This window comes from Eulemur rufifrons, chromosome 24 (assembly GCF_041146395.1).
Source record: "Eulemur rufifrons isolate Redbay chromosome 24, OSU_ERuf_1, whole genome shotgun sequence".
NCBI lineage: Eukaryota > Metazoa > Chordata > Mammalia > Primates > Lemuridae > Eulemur > Eulemur rufifrons.
Window position 1 is genome coordinate 36349781 of NC_091006.1, and position 22987 is coordinate 36372767.

General features: G+C 40.3%; 1 protein-coding gene across 1 annotated transcript in view; it reads right to left on the reverse strand.

Annotated features, from left to right (window-relative positions):
* Nucleotides 1-14427: 14427 nt before the first annotated feature.
* Nucleotides 14428-22987, reverse strand: part of GRXCR1 (glutaredoxin and cysteine rich domain containing 1) — a 51504-nt gene continuing 42944 nt past the window's right edge. Inside the window, exon 4 of the mRNA XM_069458063.1 lies at nt 14428-14725. Within this exon, the coding sequence (XP_069314164.1) occupies nt 14546-14725 (180 nt within the window). The 3' untranslated portion in view covers nt 14428-14545. The remainder of the gene's footprint in view (nt 14726-22987) is intronic.

The window sequence follows — 22987 nt, forward strand, 5'->3', positions numbered from 1 at the left end:
CAGCTAAGAACTGTGTTTCTCTGTTTCCTTGCTATAATTCCAACAATCAAAATGCCTGAGATATAATACGTGGACCATAAATATTTGATGAAAACAATGAAGAAGATAACAGGAATCTTGTAAGGAAAAAACCAATCACAAGGTTATCCTTAATAAAGAAGTGATGTACAGCATATTTTTATTTCCCATAGTCATTTATTCTTTAATAAATATCAAATTTTTATTCAACAAATAGGTATTGGACACCTGCTCTATGCTAGGCAACGTGTTAATGATGGTGAACAAGTCGTGATCTCTGCACTTAAGGTATTAAAAATAACAGTCCATGAGTCCCTACTGATATAAATAAACAAATAATTAGGTGCAGATAAGAGAAGGTATCTTCTTTTGGCATGATGTCAACTAATACACGTAGAAGGAATGACAGAATTAGAAAACAACATTTCAGCACAGTGATATTAATTTAGCCAAGGCATAATAGGGGATGCTAAAATGAGCTGATTAAAATTTGAAGAGCAATGGGAATTTACGTAGTCTCAAAGTAACTAACTCCCTACAAAATACTTATTAACCGCAGAAGGGCACACCAGGCATTTTACGGTGGAAAAGCACAGCGGATGCTGCCTTAGTCAAGTGATCAAAATTAATATCACCAGTAATGAGACAAATTAAAATTGCATATTCTTAATAGGATACAACGAAAAGAACACAGTATCACTTCTCTGATATCCTTGCCAAAAATGCATAACTTGAATCTAATCATGGAAAAACGTCAGGTAAATCCCAACTGGCGAACATTTCACAAGGTAAGATTGTGAAAGGCAAGGAATGACTGAGGAACTGTTTCTGACCGAAGGACATTAAAAATACTGCAACATACAATCATGGGGAACCCTTGGGTTATCTGGTGAAATCTAAACAGAGTCGATAGCTTTGATGGGGATAATGTATCATTGTTCATTTTGATGGTTGTTATTGTGGTTTTTAGAGAAATGTCCTTATTTATAGAAGTTATATACCAAGTATAGGGGGTGATTAAATATCATATTGTCAACTAATACTTTAATGATTCAGGGAAAATTAGATTCTTGGTGTTATTCTTCTAACTTTTATCTAAGTTTGAAATTATTTCAAAATTAAAATTATCTTTAAATAAAATAAAATATCACAAAAGCCAAAACCTGGAAACAACTGAAATGTCCATCAGGAGGTTAATGAACAAACAAATTATACTGTATTCATATAAAATAACACTACTTGCTAAATAAATGGAACAAACTAGTGATGTGTGCAATGACGCCAGTGAATCTCACAGGCATGATGCTTAATGAAATAAGGCAGATACAAAAAATAAATACTGTGTGATTTTATGTATATGAAATTCTGGAACAAGCAAAACTAACCTATACTGAAAACCGCCAGATCTGTAGTTGCTTGCCTGTGGAGGGTGGGGGGTCACAGGGGACAGGCAAAGGGGACACACGGAACTTTCTGGAGTGATGAAATGTGCTGTCTCCATGGAGACTGCAGATGGTCATCAGGCAGGTGTCTACTGTTGTCAAAAGTCACCAGTCTATACTTTTGAAACATGTCGATTTTATTGTATGTAAATTACAACTCATTAAAATTGATTTAAAAATAAAATATTGCTTGTAATAAAAAAATAGCAGCAAAGGAAGTAAAACAGCAAGTAAAACATCAATAAACACAATAAATTTTAAAAACCAGTTGCAACTGTTCTCTATGGAAATATTTTTAATAAACAGTCATGAAATGGTAAATTACCTGTTTATTTACTGAAACTTAATCAGCTAGTAAATGTAATAGGCTTATAAGTATTTAATTTTCTTATCTCTCTTCATTTTAATGTTCTGTATTCAACAAAATCTTATTATAAAAATAAAATTTCTAAACCAAACCACTTCATTATGTAAATTTGTTTATTTAATGTGTTCCTTATCCTCAAAGCTTAAATTTATTTTAATTATGCTTTGTTAAAAGAATGTGTGTGTGTTTTAAAGCCAAACAATTCAATTAGCATAAATATATGCAAGCAAATGCCTGTATTCGCTTGGTCAAGGAGAGTGTCTAAGTTCATTCTGTGCTACTATAGCAGAATGCCACCCACTGAGTAATTTGCAATGAACAGAAAGATATTTGGCTCATGGTTCTGGAGGCTGGGAAGTCCAAGGTCAAGGGCCATCTTGCTGCATCATAACATGGCAGAAGGCATCACATGGCAAGAGAGAGAAAGAGAGGGCTGGACTCACCTTTAGAACCAACCCATCCTTGCAATAGCAAACCAGCCCCCACAATAATGACATTCATCCATTTGTCGTGGCAGAGCCCTCACGCCCTAATCACCTCCTCTCAACACTGTTACACGAGAGATTAGATTTCTAACACGTGAAGGTGGGGGACACATTCAGGCCATACGTAGCATTCCATCCCTGGCCCCCACAATCCACGTCATTCTCACATGCAAAATACATCCATTCCAGCCCAATGGCCCCAAAAGTCTTAATTCATTCTGGCATCAACTCAAAAGTCCAAAGTCTAGAGTCTCATCTAAATCATTTATGGGTGAGATTTAAGGCACTATTTATCCTGACCCAAATTGTCCTCTAGTTGTGAATCTATGAGATTAAACAAGTTAGCTACTTCCAAAATGCAACGGAGGGATAGGTATAGGACAGGCATTTCCATTCCAAAAAAAAAAAAAAAAAACCAATATGCAAGAAAAAAGGGGTGACTGATCCCAGGTAAGTCCAAAACCAAAGAGGAAAAACACTATTAAATCTTAAGATCCCAGAATAGTCTCCTTTGACTCAATGTCCCACCTTCTGGGCACACTGGGGCAGGGCTTGGGCCCCTAAGGCCTCAGGCAGCCCCACCCCACGGCTTTGCTGGGCTCAGCCCAGCCCGCAGCTCTCCTGGGCTGGAGTCTCATGGCTGCGGCTCTCCCAGACTGGAGCTGCACCGGCAGCCTTGCAGTCCTGGGGTCTGAGGGGCTGCCCCACTCTCCAAAAGGCGACTCTCTGTGGTGGCTCTGCTCCTGCCTGGACCCCCTCGCTGTTTGTGACATCCCTTCAAACCTAGGTGGAGGCGGCCACGGCCCCACAGCCCTCGTGTACCGGGCACCTGCAGAACTAGCACCACACGGACACCACCCAGGTTTGGGACCTCTACCTGCCAGAGTGGCTGGTCAAGCTGCACCGGAGCCCCCTTGATGCATGGCTGGGGCAGCCACGACATGCCGTGCTGGAAATCTGGGGGCAGAGTCCTGGGTGGGCACAGAGCGGAGAATGCTGAGGCCCTGCAGCACCTCTCTGGAAACCGTGACCCAAGGTCCCAGCTGGCCTCAAAACTCTCTGAAATGCCTTTGGTGTCATTCTCTCCTCGTCTTGATGAAAAGGACCTGGATCCCTTCTCCCCATCTTACTCTCTGTAGTAAACAGTCTTTTAGCCCCTTCCTTAGTTTACTCTCTTAAACAAGCCTCTTTATTCTTGGCATGACAGGCTGAAAATTTTTAAATTTTTGCTTTCCTTTTAACTATGCATTCCATCTTTAAATCATTTACTTTTCTTATTTTACTGTAGGAGGACAAAAGAAGCCAGGTGGCATTTTTAACACTTTGCTGCATGGTATTTCTTCTTCCAGATATCCCAGTTTATTGTTCCTAAATTCTGCCTTCCCCAAAGTCCTAGGGGACAAAACAATCTCACCAAGCCCTTTGCAACCGTATGACAATGACGACCTTCACTCCTGTCTCCAACGCCTGGTATCTCACTCAGTTCCATCGGAGACCTCCTCATAATGAGACCTCATCCTAATACCCTTTGCTGTCCGTATTCTAGCAGCATTCTGACCACGCCAACTTAAGTAATCTCTAAGAAGTGTCAGAATTTCCCTACAGTTATTTTCTTCTTCTGATCCTGTAACCAGCCCCATGAACAAATGTCAACGACCCCTATGTGTCTTTAATAATCCTCTCCCTTAACCAACTACTTGGCCTTTAGAGTTGTTTCCCAGAAATGGTGTATTTTCTGCAAGAAAAGGGAGCTGAGAGTCTGAAGGCTCCTGGGCAGACTTCCTGACCCCAAGACCCGTCGTCCCCCACAACCTGGCCCCAGTGCAGCCCCTCAGTAGCTACACCCCGACCTGCCTCAGGGCACATGCCCCTCCCTTAAAAGCCCATGACCTCTGTTAGTCTGGTCAGATGAGTTCGAAGGAGCTTGCCCCATTCTCCCAACAAGATGCCTGTCGTATTTAAAAAACTCCTTTCTTCCTTGGCAGTGCTCCTTGTCTCAATAATTGGATCTTTGTGCAATAATTGGACCTAGGCTGAAATCCCTTTGAGGTTTGGACAACAAGCCCTCACCAGAATTGTCCTTAATGCTCCATTTATGGTGATATGGTCCCATCATAACTTTAAAATGTCATAAATCAAAAATACATTTAAGCCAGGCATGGTGTCTCATGCCTATTAATTCAGTGACTCAGGAGGCTGAGGCAGGAGGATAACGTGAGGCCAGGAGTTGGAGACCAGCCTGGGCAACACAGCAAGACCCTGTCTCTAAAAAAAATTTTTTTTTAATTATCGAGGTATGGTGGTACATTCCTGTAGACCCAGCTACAGGGGAGGCTGAGTGGGAGGATCAATTGAGCCCAGGATTTCAAGACTGTAGTGAGCTATAATCGTGCCACTGCACTCCAGCCTGGGCAATAGAGCAAGACCCTATATCTACACTGTAAGTAAAAATGATGTAAAAATTGCATTTAATACACCTAACTTACTGATCATCATAGCTTAGCCTAGTCTGCCTTAAGTGTGCTCAGAACACTTACATTAGCCTAGAGCTGGGCAAAATCATCTATCACAAAGTCTATTTTATGATAAAAGTTGACTATCCCATATAATTTATTGAACACTATACTGAAAGTGAAAAACAGAATGGTTTTATGGGTACTCAAAGCACAGTTTCTACTGAATGCATATCATTTTTCATCATCATAAAGTTGAAAAATTATAAATGTAATCATCATGAGTCAAGGACCATCTATATTTATTATAGCGACAGCCCCATGACTCAAGCACCAGTTTTCTGTCTCAGTCGTCTCTGGGCTGCTATAACAGAATACCACAGACTGGGTAGTTCAGAAGGAACAGAAATGTATTTGGCTCATGGTTCTTGAGGCTGGGGAGTCCAAGGTTGAGGGCTCTGGTCTGCTGAGGGCTTTCTCGCTACATTGTAACATGGAGGAAGGCATCACATGGCAAGAGAGAGGAAGAGAGGGCTGAATTAATGCCTGTTTCTTAAAAAAACTACTTTATTGCTAATGAAACCATTCCCCAGATAATGACACAATCCATTCACAAGGGCTCCGCCTTCATGACAAAAGCACCTCTCAAAGGTCCAACCTCTCTACATTGTTGCATTTGGAATCGAGTTTCTAACACATCAACTTTGGGGAACACATTCCAACTATAGCAGAGATAAACCACATGAATTCGTTATCCACATATCTGATAAGGTGTTTGAAATATTTAACACCAAAAGCTTTATCATGACTCTAGTTTACCTGTAGACAACTTAATCTAGTCTCCTAAAACTGAAACCATTTTTAATTACCAAAGGACTAATTTCTTTTAATAGCCGTATACCAAACATGCAAGAGCACAGTGATGATTCTTTACAAACTAAATATACAGTGCCTAAAAAAAGAAAATGATTTATGTGATCTCAGCCTTGCGGGAAAAGTAAAATAAGGCTTCACTCCAGCTGGGCCTTATATTGGGCTATAATCTTTTAGCTCCTTGCAGAGCACTTATTCTAAGAAGCACTGATAAAGCTGCTAGGAGCTGATATTTTAAGAGTCTATGCATAACCCATTGCTTTTAAAACAATTCTTTTTCAGATTCATTATTCTGGAATGAAACAGAAAAGATCTCTAAGACTTAAATATCAAAAATTATGCACCATAATTTTGTTCCTCAATTTATGGGTGGATTATTCAGTGCCCCGAAGTGCCACTCCTAAATTATTTAAAGGAAACTAAGCAATCTAAATTCTTCTGCTGCTTAAATTATTTAGGTCATAAATGTTTCCTGTGGAATACTTCTGTGGTCACATTTTGTATGTAGCTAAGTGAATAAAATTAGCTTTAATGCAATAATACAGAACCAATAGCTAGAAATAATATATAAAGTGACAGTCATTGTCTCTGATCTTACGAAATTAATGAGGCAAATAGCAGTAATATGCATCCTAATTTTTTTAGTAAAGCCTTGCACCAACAGGAAATTGTTCCAGTATGTGTATGTGTGCATGTGTGGGTGTGTGCCTATCTTTTTCCTTATATGAAAGCCTACTGCAATAAATGTTCCCCTGCCAAATTTTTAACTTACTTGCTAAATCCACTGTTGCTAGCTCAGGTTTCCATACCTATTACAATATTTTATGTTGGCAATAATACACTTACCAGAGTGGCCAATTACCTTGCTGAAGAAAAGTTGGCAATCTGTCGTTTTATGTGAAATCCAGTGCGTTCTCTCTGGAGTATGGCTTTGATTATATTGCTAAAAGATAATATTGTGCTTCATTTGCCCTGAAGGTTTAGGAGCAGGCTACCTCGAAGCCTTACTAGAACCTCATTTTTGTCATTAAATTTAATTGCCTCTCATTTACTGGCATTTTTAGCAAGTCCAAAGCACATGATTTGAATTTCAGATTTCATTTCTCTTCTCATCTTCTTGTCAGTTGGGGAGGTGGAAATTAGGAGAAGGAAGGTCAGTTAAAAGTTTCAAAAATCACAGGGCAGTAAGAAAAATAAAGTTATGGAAATGACTAAATGAATCAGAAAGAGAATAAGCGATACAATTATTTAGCTCAAGAGATATTCTCTTAAATTGAGATATTTTCTGAATTGAATAATATTTTAATTGCAATGACAACCCTCTGTTAGAGGTTTATGGTTGTAAGTAGCAGATGCCAACTCTAGATATTGTAAAGAAAAAGAAAAAATTCATTAGATGGGCCAGGGTGATAGAATTTACTGTATGAACAAAGGGATATTTCATAGACTCCAAGGGCAAAAACTCCAGGTCTCCAAAATTGAACTGCAAACTGCAACTGCAATAGGGAGTTGGGAAGTTGCCAAGCTCTCCTTGCACCTGCCGAGTCTGATTCCTCTGGACTTGCTCTTTCTTCTCTTCTCAGTAGATTGCCTTTCCAGTTCACAGGGCATGTAGAACTTGGCTAGCCCAGAGTTTCCAAGGTTAGATCTGGAAGGCTCAAGAGAACCTCAGTCTCACCTAAAATTTCCTGGAGAAAGAATCTTATCAACCTAAGCTGCAGCCAAATGCTTCCCCCTGGTCAAATAAACTGTGAGCAAGGATTTCATGAATAGCGTGTGGCTTGGGGGACTGGGGGTGTCACAAGGTTGCAGAGGAAAGGAGAGCTTATTGGATTCACGAGCTTGGCATATACTCGAAACATGCCCACCGCAGAAACCTTTAGCTAATCCTTTTTAAAGTAAATTGTGTCCTTTGAGGTCAGTTCCTTTCGTAACTTGCATTCATAAAGTCATTTGCCATATATCAAGAAGTTCATCTTCCAGAATTCTGCATTTTGTCTACATAAGTGTAAATTAAACTTTCGTTTTATAAAACATCACATACTTTGTAAATGAAGTGTTTAATTGTCTCCCCCCAGGGTCTACGTCGCCAGTAGTTTTCAGGATTTTATCTCTGAAACACCATTTGCTATACTTCCCTGAAGCTGCCTTCAGAAACCGAGCGGGAGAATTTGCTATCAATCATCACGACCTGTACTCCCCTCTAGGGTCTAATCCAGGAGTACAAGCGAGGCCTGTAAAGGTGAGGACATGTCCCACAATCGTCTTTCTTGTATGGTTCTGGGTTAGAGTTCACCAGTGAGACAGATTCACGTGAGATTTGGAAGATAAAAGAGGAGGAGCCATTCTTTTACGTGGGCAGTTGCAGTTAATAGTAGTTAGTAGACAAACATGAGACCCAGAGACTTCTTGGTGAGCCCCAGAACCACCAACCTCACCTCTGCAGACTGAGCATGTTGATGGAAGATTCCAGGAGACACGTAAGAACCGCATCAGCCTCCTGGTGAGGTCTTGGGAACCATCGAGCGTTGGGTATTCCAGGCTGAGATCGTCCCTCTCAGCTCCCTTGACCCCGGCAACCGTGCGCCTCCCTTAACTCATGCATCAGACCCTTCGTACCTAGAATATATGAACAGCCTCCGTGTTCTTGATGGGACCATGTCTGATAAAAACATTGTTGGAATCTGTTCTCAGATTGGACTGTTGTTCATATGCCATAAAAAACGTGCCTGACCCCCAGAATCTACACTCTTCATTATTCTAAACTTTAATCCAAGACACTCTATTATTACTATTTTAGTTTCAGCTCAAACAGGACTTCTACTTATAGGATGTGGAGTCCGATCACGTCACCTGGGGTGACCAAACGTTTCAGAAGTATCCAGACTCAGAATTCTCCCAATTAATTGTTTGTATTCTTTATAGAAGGATATAACATCGTTATTTTTTATATGTATTATCTCCATTAAAATATCCAGAATCCTTTGGTAATGAAACTTGGCAGTTGTTATAAGTTAAAGACTGACAGTCTAGTTCTCGTCAGACAACTGCCTCCAAAACTATTGCCTTTCTCTTTCAGTCCCACTTTGGGTGTGACTGCCGGCCCAGTTGTGTTCTCCAGAAGTTTCAGAGGCAAAGTATTTTTACTTTTGAAACTCCTCTGGAACCCGCCTTGGCCCCTGCTGGTAGGAGTTCGAGAGTACAAAATATGACTCACCCTTCCATCCCTTCCTTGTAAGTATTTGCTTTCATGAAGACCAGTTTTGGCTGCTGTATTTGCCTGGGGTATTGAATATGCCCTGTGTTCACGTCAGAACACTGGGAGAAATAAGCACAGCATAAATAAATCACGTCAGATGAATAAAGCATTCGGTGTGCCGTGCAGGGGGGCAGAAGTCTCTGTCTGTTTGCAGGAAACTCAGCGAGAGACGAATGGCTTTGGAGAGCACAGCTAGGAAGGGCTCCAGACCAGCACGCGAGACGCAGTCAGTCTTTCATTGCCATTTCAGGGACCCTCCAGCTTGAATTGACACGGTCTTGGAAACCCAGCTGTTGAAACTCTCTTTTTCACTTTGAAACCCAAGGCAGTGGATTCTATTATGAATTTCACACGTTGCAATACACATGTCCGTCGTTTATTTTATTCCCTTGGCTAGCATTTGTGAAAGTGATGAGATCAAATCCATTGTTAACTTGAAGACATTGGTGAAGGTAGATGCGTCATTATCAAAGTCTTCCTCTGTGAGAATCGTTCAGCAGAATGTCACACACAGCAGTTTGTTGTGCTATTGTGTCACAGCCCGATGGGGGTTTCGAGTGAAAATTTGTTTTCCGAGTGGCAGTACTTTTCGTAACTTGGGTTCTTATTATGAACAATGTCTACATTAACACAAAACAGACTTCCAGGATGTTGTATGTCAAGCAGTAAAATGGAATAGCACATATTTTATCAACATTCACACCCTCTTTTAGACCATGAAAAATGTCACTACATTTCACCCAGATCTGCTATGTCGGCAGGAGTTTGAAAAGTGTCAGTGAGACTGAAAAACAAAAACTGACTCTGCTATTTCAGATAAATTTAATTTTCAATGTGTTGTTTAACCTCACTAGTCACAAATTTGGAAAAAATTATGAACCTAATTGCATTTTGATTTTAATCACTTTTTTTCAGTAACTCCATGTAGACATTATGTTACAAATTCTAAGGCATTCTGATTTGTCAAAAATTCAGATTTTGACTTTTTAGAAACATTTATTTTTCAAACCATTAGGGACGGACACATCTAGTGCATTTTCTAAATATTATGAAACAGCACATTTTTAGCGGCCACTCTAGTTTGTCACCTGGCTTTCCTTAAGACAACACACCTTGAGGAGGGAGAAAACGTGAAGGAAAATGCAAAGTTTCTGTTCCCACGCTCTGAACTCATCTTCAAAGGAGAGGAAAGAACAAACGCACAAGACCAATGAAGGGTGATCACAGGAGGTTGTTACCTGCGCGGGAAAGTTAAATAAAACTGAGAGTCCTTTTCTTTTCTTTTCTTTTTTCTTTTTCTTTTTTTTTTTTTTTTTTTTTTTTGAGACAGAGTCTCACTCTGTTGCCCGGGGTAGAGTGAGTGCTGTGGCGTCAGCCTAGCTCACAGCAACCTCAAACTCCTGGGCTCAAGCAATCCTACTGCCTCAGCCTCCCGAGTGGCTGGGACTACAGGCATGTGTCACCATGCCCGGCTAATTTTTTCTATATATATTTTTAGCTGTCCAGATCATTTCTTTGAATTTTTAGCAGAGACAGGGTCTCGCTCTTGCTCAGGCTGGTCTCGAACTCCTGAGCTCAAACAATCCACCCGCCTCGGCCTCCCAGAGTGCTAGGATTACAGGCGTGAGCCACCGCGCCTGGCCAAAACTGAGAGTCCTTTAAAGAAGAGTTAGAGTGTCATCCCCCTCGAGCTGCAGAGAAGCAGCAACAAGAATTTGGAAAGACAGCCTGTGTCTGCATTAGATATCAGGGAAAGACGTCTTCCTAAAAGCTTACCATCAATTTCCCCAGCAACATCACCTAGTCCTGTGAGTTTTGTTCCGTCCGTGTTTCAGCTCATAATCTATTCTGAAGCCCTCCTCTCACGCACCCCCACACAATAATCTAGAAATACTGGAAACCTTTGTGTTAAGACTTCCTATACAAGAGAGAATTGGGACAATTATTAGCAGCAATTTTATACCAACGCAATCAGGGAAATTATACGGCAGGGAATGAAATTTACACATGTGGATTTCTCCTTCCTGTTTCTTCATTGGATCATTATCCCTGCAATAATTTAGCCCATAAAAATTACTGAATAATTTAAAACCTCTTTTTAAGTTATCTAGTTTGACCAGGTCAGACATCAACACTAATATAATCTTCCAAGTAATAGCTAACTCCTATGTCGCTGTTCCTTAATACACACAAGTAGATATTAGAAGTACAAAGTAATGGCATTCTATTTCCATATTTTCAAGATTTTTCTATTTTATTTAAACAAAAATGAGCACCAACATGATGCCACAAGTGGAGAATTCATTCCATACCTGACCTCAGATGACAGGCCATAGTTAAAATGTAGCCAAAGCTTTTGCTTCATGCACAAAATTATTAAAAATATTGTTTAAAATTAGCTTCAGCCTATGTGTATGAGGTATATGTGAAGCATAAATTAATTTAGTGTTTAGCCTTGTGTCCCATCGCCAAGATATCTGTTATGTATGTGCAAATATTCCAAAATAAAAAAAAAATCTGAGATTCAAAACACTTCTAGTCCCAAGCATTTCAGATAAGGGATACTCAATCTGTATTGATAACAGCAAGAAGGTTATAGTCTATTCATAAGAATCTATGAGCTTATCAAGCAATCAACATTTTCAACATCCAATTCCATAAATGTGTATCTAGAAAATTCAATGTATTTTTAAGTATTAAGTATCTATTTTAGGTATTTTAGAATAATATTTTTAGCATTAGTAATACGAGTTGCAAAAAATGGTCAAATACAAAGTAATTTTACAAATCAGCTTTTCAAAAAGCTAACTACCTACAAATAATTGGAAAACATAATCACTCACCACCTATGTGGCAAGTACCAAAAAAAATACGTTATATAAAATAACTTAATCATTCAAACAACCCTATTCATGAGATTATTTTCATTTAACAAATAAGAGAATTGAAAGTATTGGCCAGGCACAATGGCTCATGCCTGTAATCCTAGCACTCTGGGAGGCCGAGGTGGGCGGATCATTTGAGCTCAGGAGTTCGAGACCAGCCTGAGCAAGAGCGAGACCCTGTCTTTACTAAAAAAATAGAAAGAAATTATATGGACAGCTAAAAATATATATAGAAAAAATTAGCCGGGCATGGTGGCGCATGCCTGTAGTCCCAGCTACTCGGGAGGCTGAGGCAGGAGGATCGAGTGAGCCCAGGAGTTTGAGGTTGCTGTGAGCTAAGCTGACACCACGGCACTCTAGCCCAGGCAACAGAGTGAGACTCTGTCTCAAAAAAAAAAAAAAAAAAAAAGAAGAGGAAGAAGACAATTGAAAGTATAAATAATTTGCCTAAAGTCACACGGCTAGAAAATGGCAAAACTGGGATTCAAAACCAGATGGTCAGAATCCATAGCCCAACCATAGTGATACATGACCTGTCACCGTCATTTTGGGGATAATTGGAAGCCTGCAACAAATGCTCGCCATCTGCCAGTCTAAGCACTTTGCTTTCCATCTGCCAGATTCCACAGCTGGGCTATGACTTTCCACCTGTATCTTTGCTATAGAAATCCTAGCTATTGTCAAAGACACAGCTTCAAGATAAGTCCACCAAGAAAAGAAAGTTTCTTATGCTCCTATATTCTGCTTCTTTGAGCATCCTGTATTTAATATTCTTAGCAGACATCTGATCGTCAATAATCTGCACGAGGCAGTTTGTGTTCTAGTTACCCATACCATGTCTTATCTCCCCAATTGCGATAGGGGCAAAACCATGTCATATTTTTGTGTCCCTTGTAATGCCTGCTACGCTTCTTGACTGGGTGTCACGTGGCTCGTCTTGCTTTCAGAAACTCAGGAAGTTCTCTTTAATTGTCACCATGACATTACTAACAAATTCAAATATTTGATTCAGAGATGAAAGTATTTCTAATTCATAACTAGACTCACAAATCGTCCCCAACATCTATTTCTGCAAACATGGAAGAAGAAAACGAGAAGAGGACATGTGAGGAAAGGGAATGCAGCTACCGGTAGCTGTTCCCACATTCCTAACAGCACAAGGACTTGTAGCAACTGCTGGAAAAACGCAAAGGGCACAGACACTTTTACCTTAGGGAAGAATGCTTTGAAAAACAGTTATATTTGTCTTTCCTAAGAGTAAAGCATGCTATGATATTTCCTAGTTGGAATACAAACGCATGAAAGAGAACATATTGACAGGTCTGTCTCCAGGTAAAATCTACAGCAGACAGTCACTCACAAGAGACCTTTAAAGGTCAAGGTATATATGTAAACTTCAGGGCAACAAGGTGGCATCCTGTCTTCTGGGAAACAACACCTTAGATTTTGTACTAATGCTCCTTTCTAGGATCTTTAAGCTTCACAGTGGATTCATTCATCAAATGCAAAGGAAGGTACAAAATAGAGATCAAAGGAACCCACAATTCATAAGGAAAAAATGTAAAAGATGACAATCATCCACTAGTATTAACTTTTATTTATTTCAACAAATCAGCACTGCGCCATAGCACCATACTCTAGATTACACAAACATTTTGTTTTCTAACTGCTCTGTGTACCTCTATTTGGGGTACTCAGATAACATTTATATTGATATTTATCTAACAAGCTGGTGGAGAGAAAAGGATTGAGACCATAGAAAACATAAAGAAAAAAGATAACGTCAGGGCACAGAATGCTAAGTGAGGAATGTGCACTGCAAAGGATCAATATGGATTTTCTAGACATCGATTAATATTAAGATTAAGCTCCAGTTTTATTACATATAAGCGATGCTTTTAGGACACCTTGCATGCTTCTACAAAAGCTATATTCCAGTTCAAAGTCACCCTGCCACCAAATCACACATTTTAAATTTTCCACTCTGTTCTGTGTTAGGTTTCATGCAAGAGTTTAAGAAGTTCAGAATAGGACCAGGACAAAAGTTTATACCAGAACGGATGCTCATTCTTTTCCTACAGGAATTGTGGCTTGGAAACATAGATACTCCCCCACAGTTGAAAAGAGATTTTCTCTTGATTGACTGGAATGACCACAGCCTGTCAAAGAATTCCCACAGGGGCCAGCGATCTTCTGAAAGAGGGCGCTTCCTCATGGGATCCACGGCAATAACTCCCAGGAAAGCAAAAGTCTGCTGCAACCTCGGGCTCAGGGAGACTGTCCATTTCTGAGTGAGGCAGCTGGACACGGGGCACCACGTCTTCCCCGGTAATTGAGTCTCTGGTCCAGTGCGGTGTGCGTAGAAATGCGGGTGTTACGCTTCTAGGGAGTTGTGTTAACTCATCTTAGACAACAGGGTGACGTTGTGGTAGGTACCCCTGGATAGATTTGATTCTTTTCTTTAGAAAAATCGAACACATTTAGGGAATCAGACTTTGGGTATCTTGAAATGGTATTGGGTAACTCCATCGATTGCAATTAGAAACCAGGGTCTGGCACAGGGCTTGGCACGTAGTACTTGTTAAATAAACAGTTGTTGAATAAGTCAACGAAAATGATCACAGAAAAAAATCAAACCAAGGCAATTATAATAAACAAAGTTTATTGATTAATCCATTAACAGGACAATTTTTTTAAAAAAAGTATAAACCAAATCATTACCTTTTGTGACTAAAATAAGGCTTTCCCGGGTGGAAGCGCCGCCTAACCGGCACAGCTGTTACAGCGCTGCAGGCCGTTCTCGTTGCACGCCGTGCACTTGAGCGCTTTGAAAGAGTCTGTGAAGCAGTTTCGAAACACGGACATCTTGCTCCCGTGGCACACGGAGCAGGGGACGAAGCCAAAGCCTCCGCAGGACGGGCACTCGTGTGGATGCTGCACTCTCTGCGGGGGGCGGCAGGGGGCAAGAGAGGACGGGAGATGTGTTAGCATGAGCCACTCAATCCACCTTCTCATCTTTGTGTACCGTGAGTGTCATAGAACCATGTTGGCATGATACGGCCAGGCACCTAAAACCCGCTGCCATTCATACACATTAGACCCACGGGAAAAACTCCCGGAAGTTCCCCTTCCTTGCCCCATCGACGGCATCAATAGCACAGACTTGGTTTGCAAAGGTTGGTAAATTTTGGGTTACAGGGAACACAGCTTCAAGAAATCCGTCATGGGAAAGCGTCTATGCACAAACCAAATAATTCAGGAGATGGTTATCTGTCTCAAAGCACAATACCTTTCCTTTCCTTTTAATGTCTCTTAATAGTTTTATGTCTTTGTTATAGAATAGTTCTACGAATAGCGGGTCTGGAAAATCAGAAAACGGAAAGCTGAGGTGGAGAGGAGCCGCTGAGACGGAAGACCCATCGTTACGCTGCACCTTTGAATATTGGTTTGTTTTTCTTCAAAGCACTTTCCGATGCATTATCGTGGAGAATCTTCCCCCACCTGAACCTCTACACATACAGACAACTTCTTGAATAAGACGTAATTCAAGCATCATTATGCTCATTTTATATTTAAAGAAGTAGCATAGACATCTTAGGACATGTACGCAAGTTCGTAAAACTTCCCACCGTAGCTATCAGCCTTTCTACCTCGGGCAAAGATAAAGCATCTCTAATGGTAGAATAAGAATAACTAGGGCATTGTGTTGAACATAGTATTTTGAAAATCATTCCAACGCCTGTCTATTTTGCTTTTCTGAGCACCGTAACCTTTGCAGGAGCCCACGAGCGGCATCCGTGGGGCTGAGGGAGATCGGGAGCCATTAGGGAGACAAATGCAAAGAGAAAAGAAGGGAATTGCACTGAGCTTCTGACTTGCAAAAGAAGAATTTGCAGCAGTGTGCGAAAGCCTGACTTTGTGAAGAAAAGAATTGCTAAAAATAAGTTTAGAAAATGTGTGTCTCCATACATACACACACCGAAACATACACTTAACATATTTAACATACACATACATACAAAATTTTCAGAGCTTTTCTCTGAAGATTCATAATTACACATATTAAAGTCTCTAAAAAAAAAATCCAACTGAAGAGAAACCTGATTAACTGGGCTTAACCCACCCTTTTCCCAACACATAAAACTATGAGAACCTTTTCTTCAGCAAATAAATATAATTCTGCCATAATTAGTAACCCATGGAATATCCTTTGGGGAACAAACATTAAGGACATGATCATCCTAAAATTTAAACATTTATATTTATGCTCCCAGAACGTTTTTCAAATAGGCACTTTCTGCATATGGCAAGACTGACTTACAGTTACAGTTTGGCTTAGCTACTACATCAAGATGGATAAACTCATGCCATATCTTAATTTCAATAGCACAGAATTACTTCAGTGGAAAGTCGTGGTCTCCAATCTGAATGACACAAACAAGGAACTTCAACAAGACTACAGAGCTTTAAAGATCTCTCAAAAAAGATGTATTGAATATGTGTAGCAATTGGGTTACTTTGTAGGTAGATTTTTGTCATTTCTTTTAGGTAAATTCTTAACAAAAAAATTTACCTAAAAGAAAGGGTGCACTGGACTTAAAGTTCGCATGATATTAAAATGCCTTTAGGAAGAAAATACAAAAATTACTTTCAAAAGGCCCAAATACCAAATGTTAAATCCACTAACACCAAGAGTTTACTGTCTCTTCATAATTTATCCCCTAGTCAGAACAAATGAATTTCCTAAAATAAAATTAACATGCAAATACTAAAAGCTACAATTTCATTTTTAAAGGAAATCACAAATAGACCAAGACCATTCTAGAATAGTGTCCTCAGAATCGATACAATTCTAGGATGAGATCTGTCTCTTATTCAAAGGATTGTTGAGAAGATCCAATGAATTTATTCATGTAAAATGAATAGAACCCTGCCTGGCACAAGTAGGCACTCAATAACTTAGTCATTATTAGCCATTATCTTATTAATAAATCTCTATTTGAAAGGATTTTTATTAACTGTTATCTCAAGTTAAATTGATTGTTGTCAGGTGACACAACGATTTGCCATAATCCTTGGAGTCATTTTATTCACACACCTTTTCTATACTTAGCTTTCAGGTTTAAGGTTTTGCCACTGCAGGACAGGGAGCGTAACTGTGTTTCGATTCATGTGCTCATTCTGATGTCTTGGAGGACAGTGTGGGAAAGATTCTGGGGCCATGTCCATTCTCAAGATAAATTAGCTATTTCAGCCATAAACATAAAAAAGGAAAGGGATGGCTTATACAGCATGTAGAGTCTACGTCCATCCTCACACCAGCATAGTGTGATAGAGATTATCATTTTACAAATGAAGAAACAACCCCTCTTAATGGGGAAAAAAAATTCAGGTCAAAATGAGAAACATGAGAATTAGAGAGCTTACTTCAAGAGCAAAATCCATGGTCTCGCCTCTGTATTCAGTTTTTAACTTTTGTTTGCATCAATTTTTCTCAAATGGTAGACCCTTGGGATCACCAGATGCAAATAGTGAAAGGGTCAGTGCTGTGACCAACGCAGGGTGGGCTGGGTCTGAAGCCACCCTTCCGAGGTCCCCAATGCTCCTTCAGCTCCCAGGAATCCCATTCCTGCCACATCACCCAGCACGACGTATGCCATTTATTCCACTAGTAAAAATAAATAACGTTGTCTTTCCTAACCACCTCTTTCAAAGAGCACTTCTGTTCTACTGGAACTCTGGTCCCAACTTAGGGGTTCCCCAGGAAGAGAAAGAACTGGCATATGTCAGATACCTTTGAGCCCTAAGAAGTCCAACACTCAAGTAGACAGTTTTATCCTCAGGTGGAGATAGAAAAAGAGCTGGGAAATTCCCCCAAAGAACTTAAATTATGTTCCAAGATGGAGGCAGAGGGAATAATTGGAGTTGACAATCCTCATTACTCTTAGTAACAAAACAGACTTCCACCTTCAGTGAAGAGGCTGAGTACAGAAACTTCGACCTTCAAGCCGGTAAGAAACCATGCAGACCTGGTTACAGATAGCACACAGTTAGAGTACTGATTGAACAGGAGGTGCCTCTCTGAAGAGTGGCTTGGGGTGAGACCTGTCACTTTGGGGTTAAGTTCAAGAAAAAAAGGAATGAGAAATCATCCTCCTCCTTACCTCTTCCTGTTCAGATATTCTTGATGAGAAATTTCCAAAAACTAGATACTCAGTAGGTGAGACTTTTTCACTTATTCACTCATTCCACAAATATTAATATATTTTGAGCATCCACTAGTTTTCACTGTGCAAAGCACTGGGGCTATAGTATTGAACCAAACACTTCCTCGTTCTCCTTAGGTCTTGACTAGGTCCACTCCGTGCTTCAGGCTTCTCAACTGAAGCACATAAGAAGTCCTATGTCTCTAACCAAGGACCAAACGGACAACAATACAAGAGCAGAGCTCATGAATGATTATCAAACAGACCTCCTCTGTAGCACAAAATCAAATTTCAGGAATATGAAGAGTTTATCCCCCAGTTATTTAATGTAGACAAACAAGATGCTAAGATCAAGAGTCTTCATGTCTTCTTTAAGATCAGGAAAGGAAGATCTTATTATTTTTAATCTCAGACTATCTAATCCTATTTCGGTAGATCTTGAAAGTCCCTTAAGTGTGCCACCAAAGAGGAAGCAACTTATGTGAGTCTCTGTGACCAAATATCTCATCATCCAGATTGTCTATGAAGCAGTCTTACCCACGAAATGAACTGTCAAAGAGTATACACTTGGCATATAATCATCTCTGGATGATTCACCTCTGTCTGTATTTTGTTTTAAACTAGATTCGACTATTTAATTCAGCAAATGCTTGTTATGTGCCTACTGAACACCTCTCTGCCTGACCAACCTGTTAAAAAGAAATAAATCGCATCTTTCCTCCTCATCAGTGTTTTTGGCATCCTCAATTTCCTGGGTTGGAAAAGAAGCCACTAAACAAAATGCAGACACAGAGAAAATTTGTAGCTCATAATCCTAAATGTACAAGCCTGACTGTAGGAACTGGATTCTTGAACCAGTAGGGATGGTCGTAAACCTACTTATTAATACATAGATGTTTAGAATTCAGAGAGGCAGATGACATTGCTGATTCCCCAGGTGAGCAGGTGGTGCTCTGCTGCCGAAGCCTCTGAACATGCCACATCTACGCCCCGGCCCCTGGAGGCCATCACCCAGAGCCGTACTTCACGGAGGCCCAGGACAGTCTCTGACAGCCCCAATGCCTCGTGCAGACAGCCTGTGCCATTTTTGACATCCTCAGTGTGTAGCTGGAAATCGTTCCTCTGTTCCTCATGAACAACAATTAAGCAGCCATTAGCCCTCAGGGAGAATCGGAGTAAGTAATTGTTATAAGCTTTACAAGAAAAAAAAAGGGCACTGTGTGTTGGCAATCTCAATAGAAATGACAACGAAACTGCTCATATCTTCAAAAAACATAGCAAAGTGCAAGCTTACCTAGAGCTTCTTTGCCATCTGAGATCTGTAATCCAGCATCTGCCAGGACCAGCGGGTGCTCCTGCGTCTCAGAGCCCCGGCGCTCTCTGCGTGGGCACCGGCAGGATCAGCTATCCATCTCACTGTTCTGGGGGGGACTCTTTATGCACCTTTTTGCTTCTAATCGCTAGCTTGTTTATTTACATAAATAAATGCATAAATTTTAACCAAAAAAAATGGTGTTTTCATTCATCCGTTTATCCATGCATTCGCCTACATAAAATAATGATTTTTCTTTCTTTTTGTCTCTTAACTGCTTTGCCTCCTCCAAAAAACTTCAGATAAATGAGTCATTCATCTATTCCCTCAACCAATATGTATTGTGCCTGTTTATATGCCAATCCCTGTTCTAGGCACTCAAAGTAAAAGATAGAAAAAATAGACGAGAATCCCTGCACACGTGGAGCTCATACTCTACTGGGAGTACGACCTGCAGATCGTCATTTCAGGAACAGGGTCCCCGGGGTGCAGCCAGCCCTGCCGAGCCCAGGTCTGCATATCGACTATCACACGTATCACCGGCCTTTGCGGTCTTTGGCCAATTTCGCAAGTTTGAGGCCACTGATAATCTCCATCAACAAATCAGATCCGTTCGGCTTCCCAGAACAATTTTCACTTGGGCATAATATATGCTAGGATTCTTGGGCCAGAAAACTTGAAATTATTTGGTGGCTCCATCTCTGAGGTCCCAACCACAACTGCAAAGCCTCCTTCCTCACCATCACTTGGGGTAACCGCTGGGAACCGGGACCTGAATGACGAGGACCACGGGTTGTCACCAACTACCCTGAAGCAACCCAAGCAGAAGCAAACTGCAACTTGGCAGGATCTATTAGCTTCTCTCCAAAGTTGTCACCAGTGACCCACATTCCAGGACGCACCACTAGCATCAGAGCCCTGAGTCCAAATCTTAATACTCTGCCTTTTTCCCAGTAAACTCTCACCCAGACCTAGTGTCCTGTCACAATAGTCAGATTTCCCAGACTCCTACATGCCACTGAAGCTGAGAGTCACGGCAGCGGAAATTCACGATTCAGGTTATCGGCTTGGGGTCACACTGATTAGAACCAGGATCAAACACTGACTATTGTAAGGTCTCAAGCAAGTAATTAACCTCTCCATGCCTCCATTCCTTCCCAGTGAAATGGGGATAATACTAATAACAGAGCCCACCTCATAGAGTTGTTGTGAGCCTTCAATCGCTTAATACACACAAAAATGCCGAGAATGTCACTCGCTACATAGGAAGGACTCAATTGTTTCCTGCCTCGTGGATGTTTAACTCTTGCTCCATTGCCAAAAGCCAACCAGCTGAATGGGATGTGTTCGGACCTGGATCTTGTATCCATTAATCCTCTTTGCTTGGCTCTCCCAGTACTTCTCTGGGACCAGTCTCTTTACCTGGATTGGCTTCCCTTACCTCCCAGCCCTCTCTCCGGCAGAGCTCCGTGCTTTCTTGGGTGGCTACAAATTCTCTGTCAGTTTATTGCATGGGCAAAGCAGCCCAACAGCGTCACAGAACTTTACAATTCCTGCAACAGTAGAAGGTGACACCATACCATTCCTCTGAACATCAGGAATAGCCTGAAATGCTTGTGCCTTATTTACATCATCTGTAGAATGGAGACAAGCTTAATTAAGGGGAAAAATCCCCTTTCCAAAATTCTTTGAGCTGAAGGAGAAAGAGAGATTACTTTATCTATCATGGTGGTGTTCATTAAGTTGCAGAATTGAGGAATTACAGACTCAATGGAATAAAATTCCCCAATGGCTAAGTCAATTATTATTCTGTTTTGAAAAAAAAAGAGCAATGAGGGACATTCACCCTATGAGATCCTAAAAGAGGCTATCAAACTATTGAAACAAAAAAGTATGATATTGGTATAAGAAATAAATAGATTAACTGTATTACATAACACTATTAACATAATTTTAAAATATGCACAGAAAATAAAGCAAACATTAACCTAGTTAAATTGTTTAAATAAGGAGATACACATTAACCTAAATTAGTGGCTTCATGGGATTGGAAGAGTGTATGGAAGCAAAAAGAAAGAAAGAAATTCATTGATGTATATTTTTTAGCTGAGAGGAGTTTTAGACCATCGAATACACCTCCTCATTTACTAGACAAGGAAATGAAGATCCTGAGAGGTGGAAGAATGTGCCCAAAGTTACACAGCCACCAACAGAGCTGAGGATGGAGCCAAAATCTGCTAATTTCCAAGTCATAGTCCTTCAAAAATTATAAACCACGGAAATTTAAACCTCTTTTATAAAAACGAGCTGAGTCTCTGAAAACATCTTGTTACTTTTGAATTTAGAAAACGAACCATGGCAAGTTCTTATCCGAAAGCCCAGGCATCCTCCTCCTTCATAGGAACTTTCTCTGTGGCTGCCACCCTCACTGGCAACAGTGTCAAAGTGTGATGTCACTCTTCTCATTATGACATAAGCTGGTACGAAACTTTTCTGAGTTCTTGCTCTGTGCACACAGTATGTTGAGAGGGCATCATTGTCTCCTTAGCAAAGTGTCTTAAATAGTAGAGACTAAAGAACTATTTGCTGAATGAATGAATACATTGTGTCTTCCTTCTGGACAAGATCACAATGCAAAGAAGACATGATTTCTATAATGAAGGATCATAGAATTCATTTGGGGCATGAGTCGAATACTCAAAAAAAGGTAATACAAGGAAGACTTTGATAAGCACCCAACAAAAAGAGGGTCATGGGAATTGAAAAGTGTGGAGATCAGGAATGATCGTTGGGAGAAGTGATATTGCAGACGAGCCTTGAAGATGGTGGAGGAAATGAGGAATTGGAATAATAACATTCTAGGCAGACAGAACAGCTTGCACAAGAAACCACATAGTTTTTTTCTTTTTACTGAAGTGGAAGGAATGAGAGAGAATCAGAAATAGGGTTGGCAAAGAGGACTGGAGCAAGAAGCGCTGATATTGGCGTATAAATATTGGATGACCACACATATAAATATTGGATGGCCTCGTTCACCTGGTAAGTCCTGTTTCTTGTTTGTTGCCACCAAATAATCACTAACGCAAACTTCTCACTCTCAGAGTGTTCCCGTCCAGACAATGAAGTACATGATCTTCCTACTTATACGGAGAAACAGGCTGATCTAACAATTTAGCAAAGACGTAGTAAGGGCTTCCTGGTTGCATATTAATTTAACACATTACATATTTGAACAAGTATTTCTCTGCTGCTGTACTTGTAACTATAGGGAACAAAATTAAAATGTGCTTTTTTTAGGGAAATAACTTTTTCTTTAATCTTTAGAAATGATGTAAGAAGATCTTCCCATATGTAAGAAATATATGGGAAAAATAAAGTCGTTTAAATGAACAATTTTCAGTGTGCTTCAAGATAACTGTCTGATTTGGAATACCTCATCAATGGCTGAATTATAGACAATTAGGCCCAAATAAAGCCAATCATAACATTCAGCTACCAGTAAGAGGTTGTGATAAGCTAACATTAAAGTCAGTTCTAACTGGAGCAAACCTAACAGCAAATTGTATCAAATTAAAACTGCCACAAGTCTCCTGTTACACAATGTGTAAGAACATTGAAGGGGGGATTCAATTAGGAAAACCCAATTATTATACAATCAGACTGTGTTTAACATTTTGATTACTATAA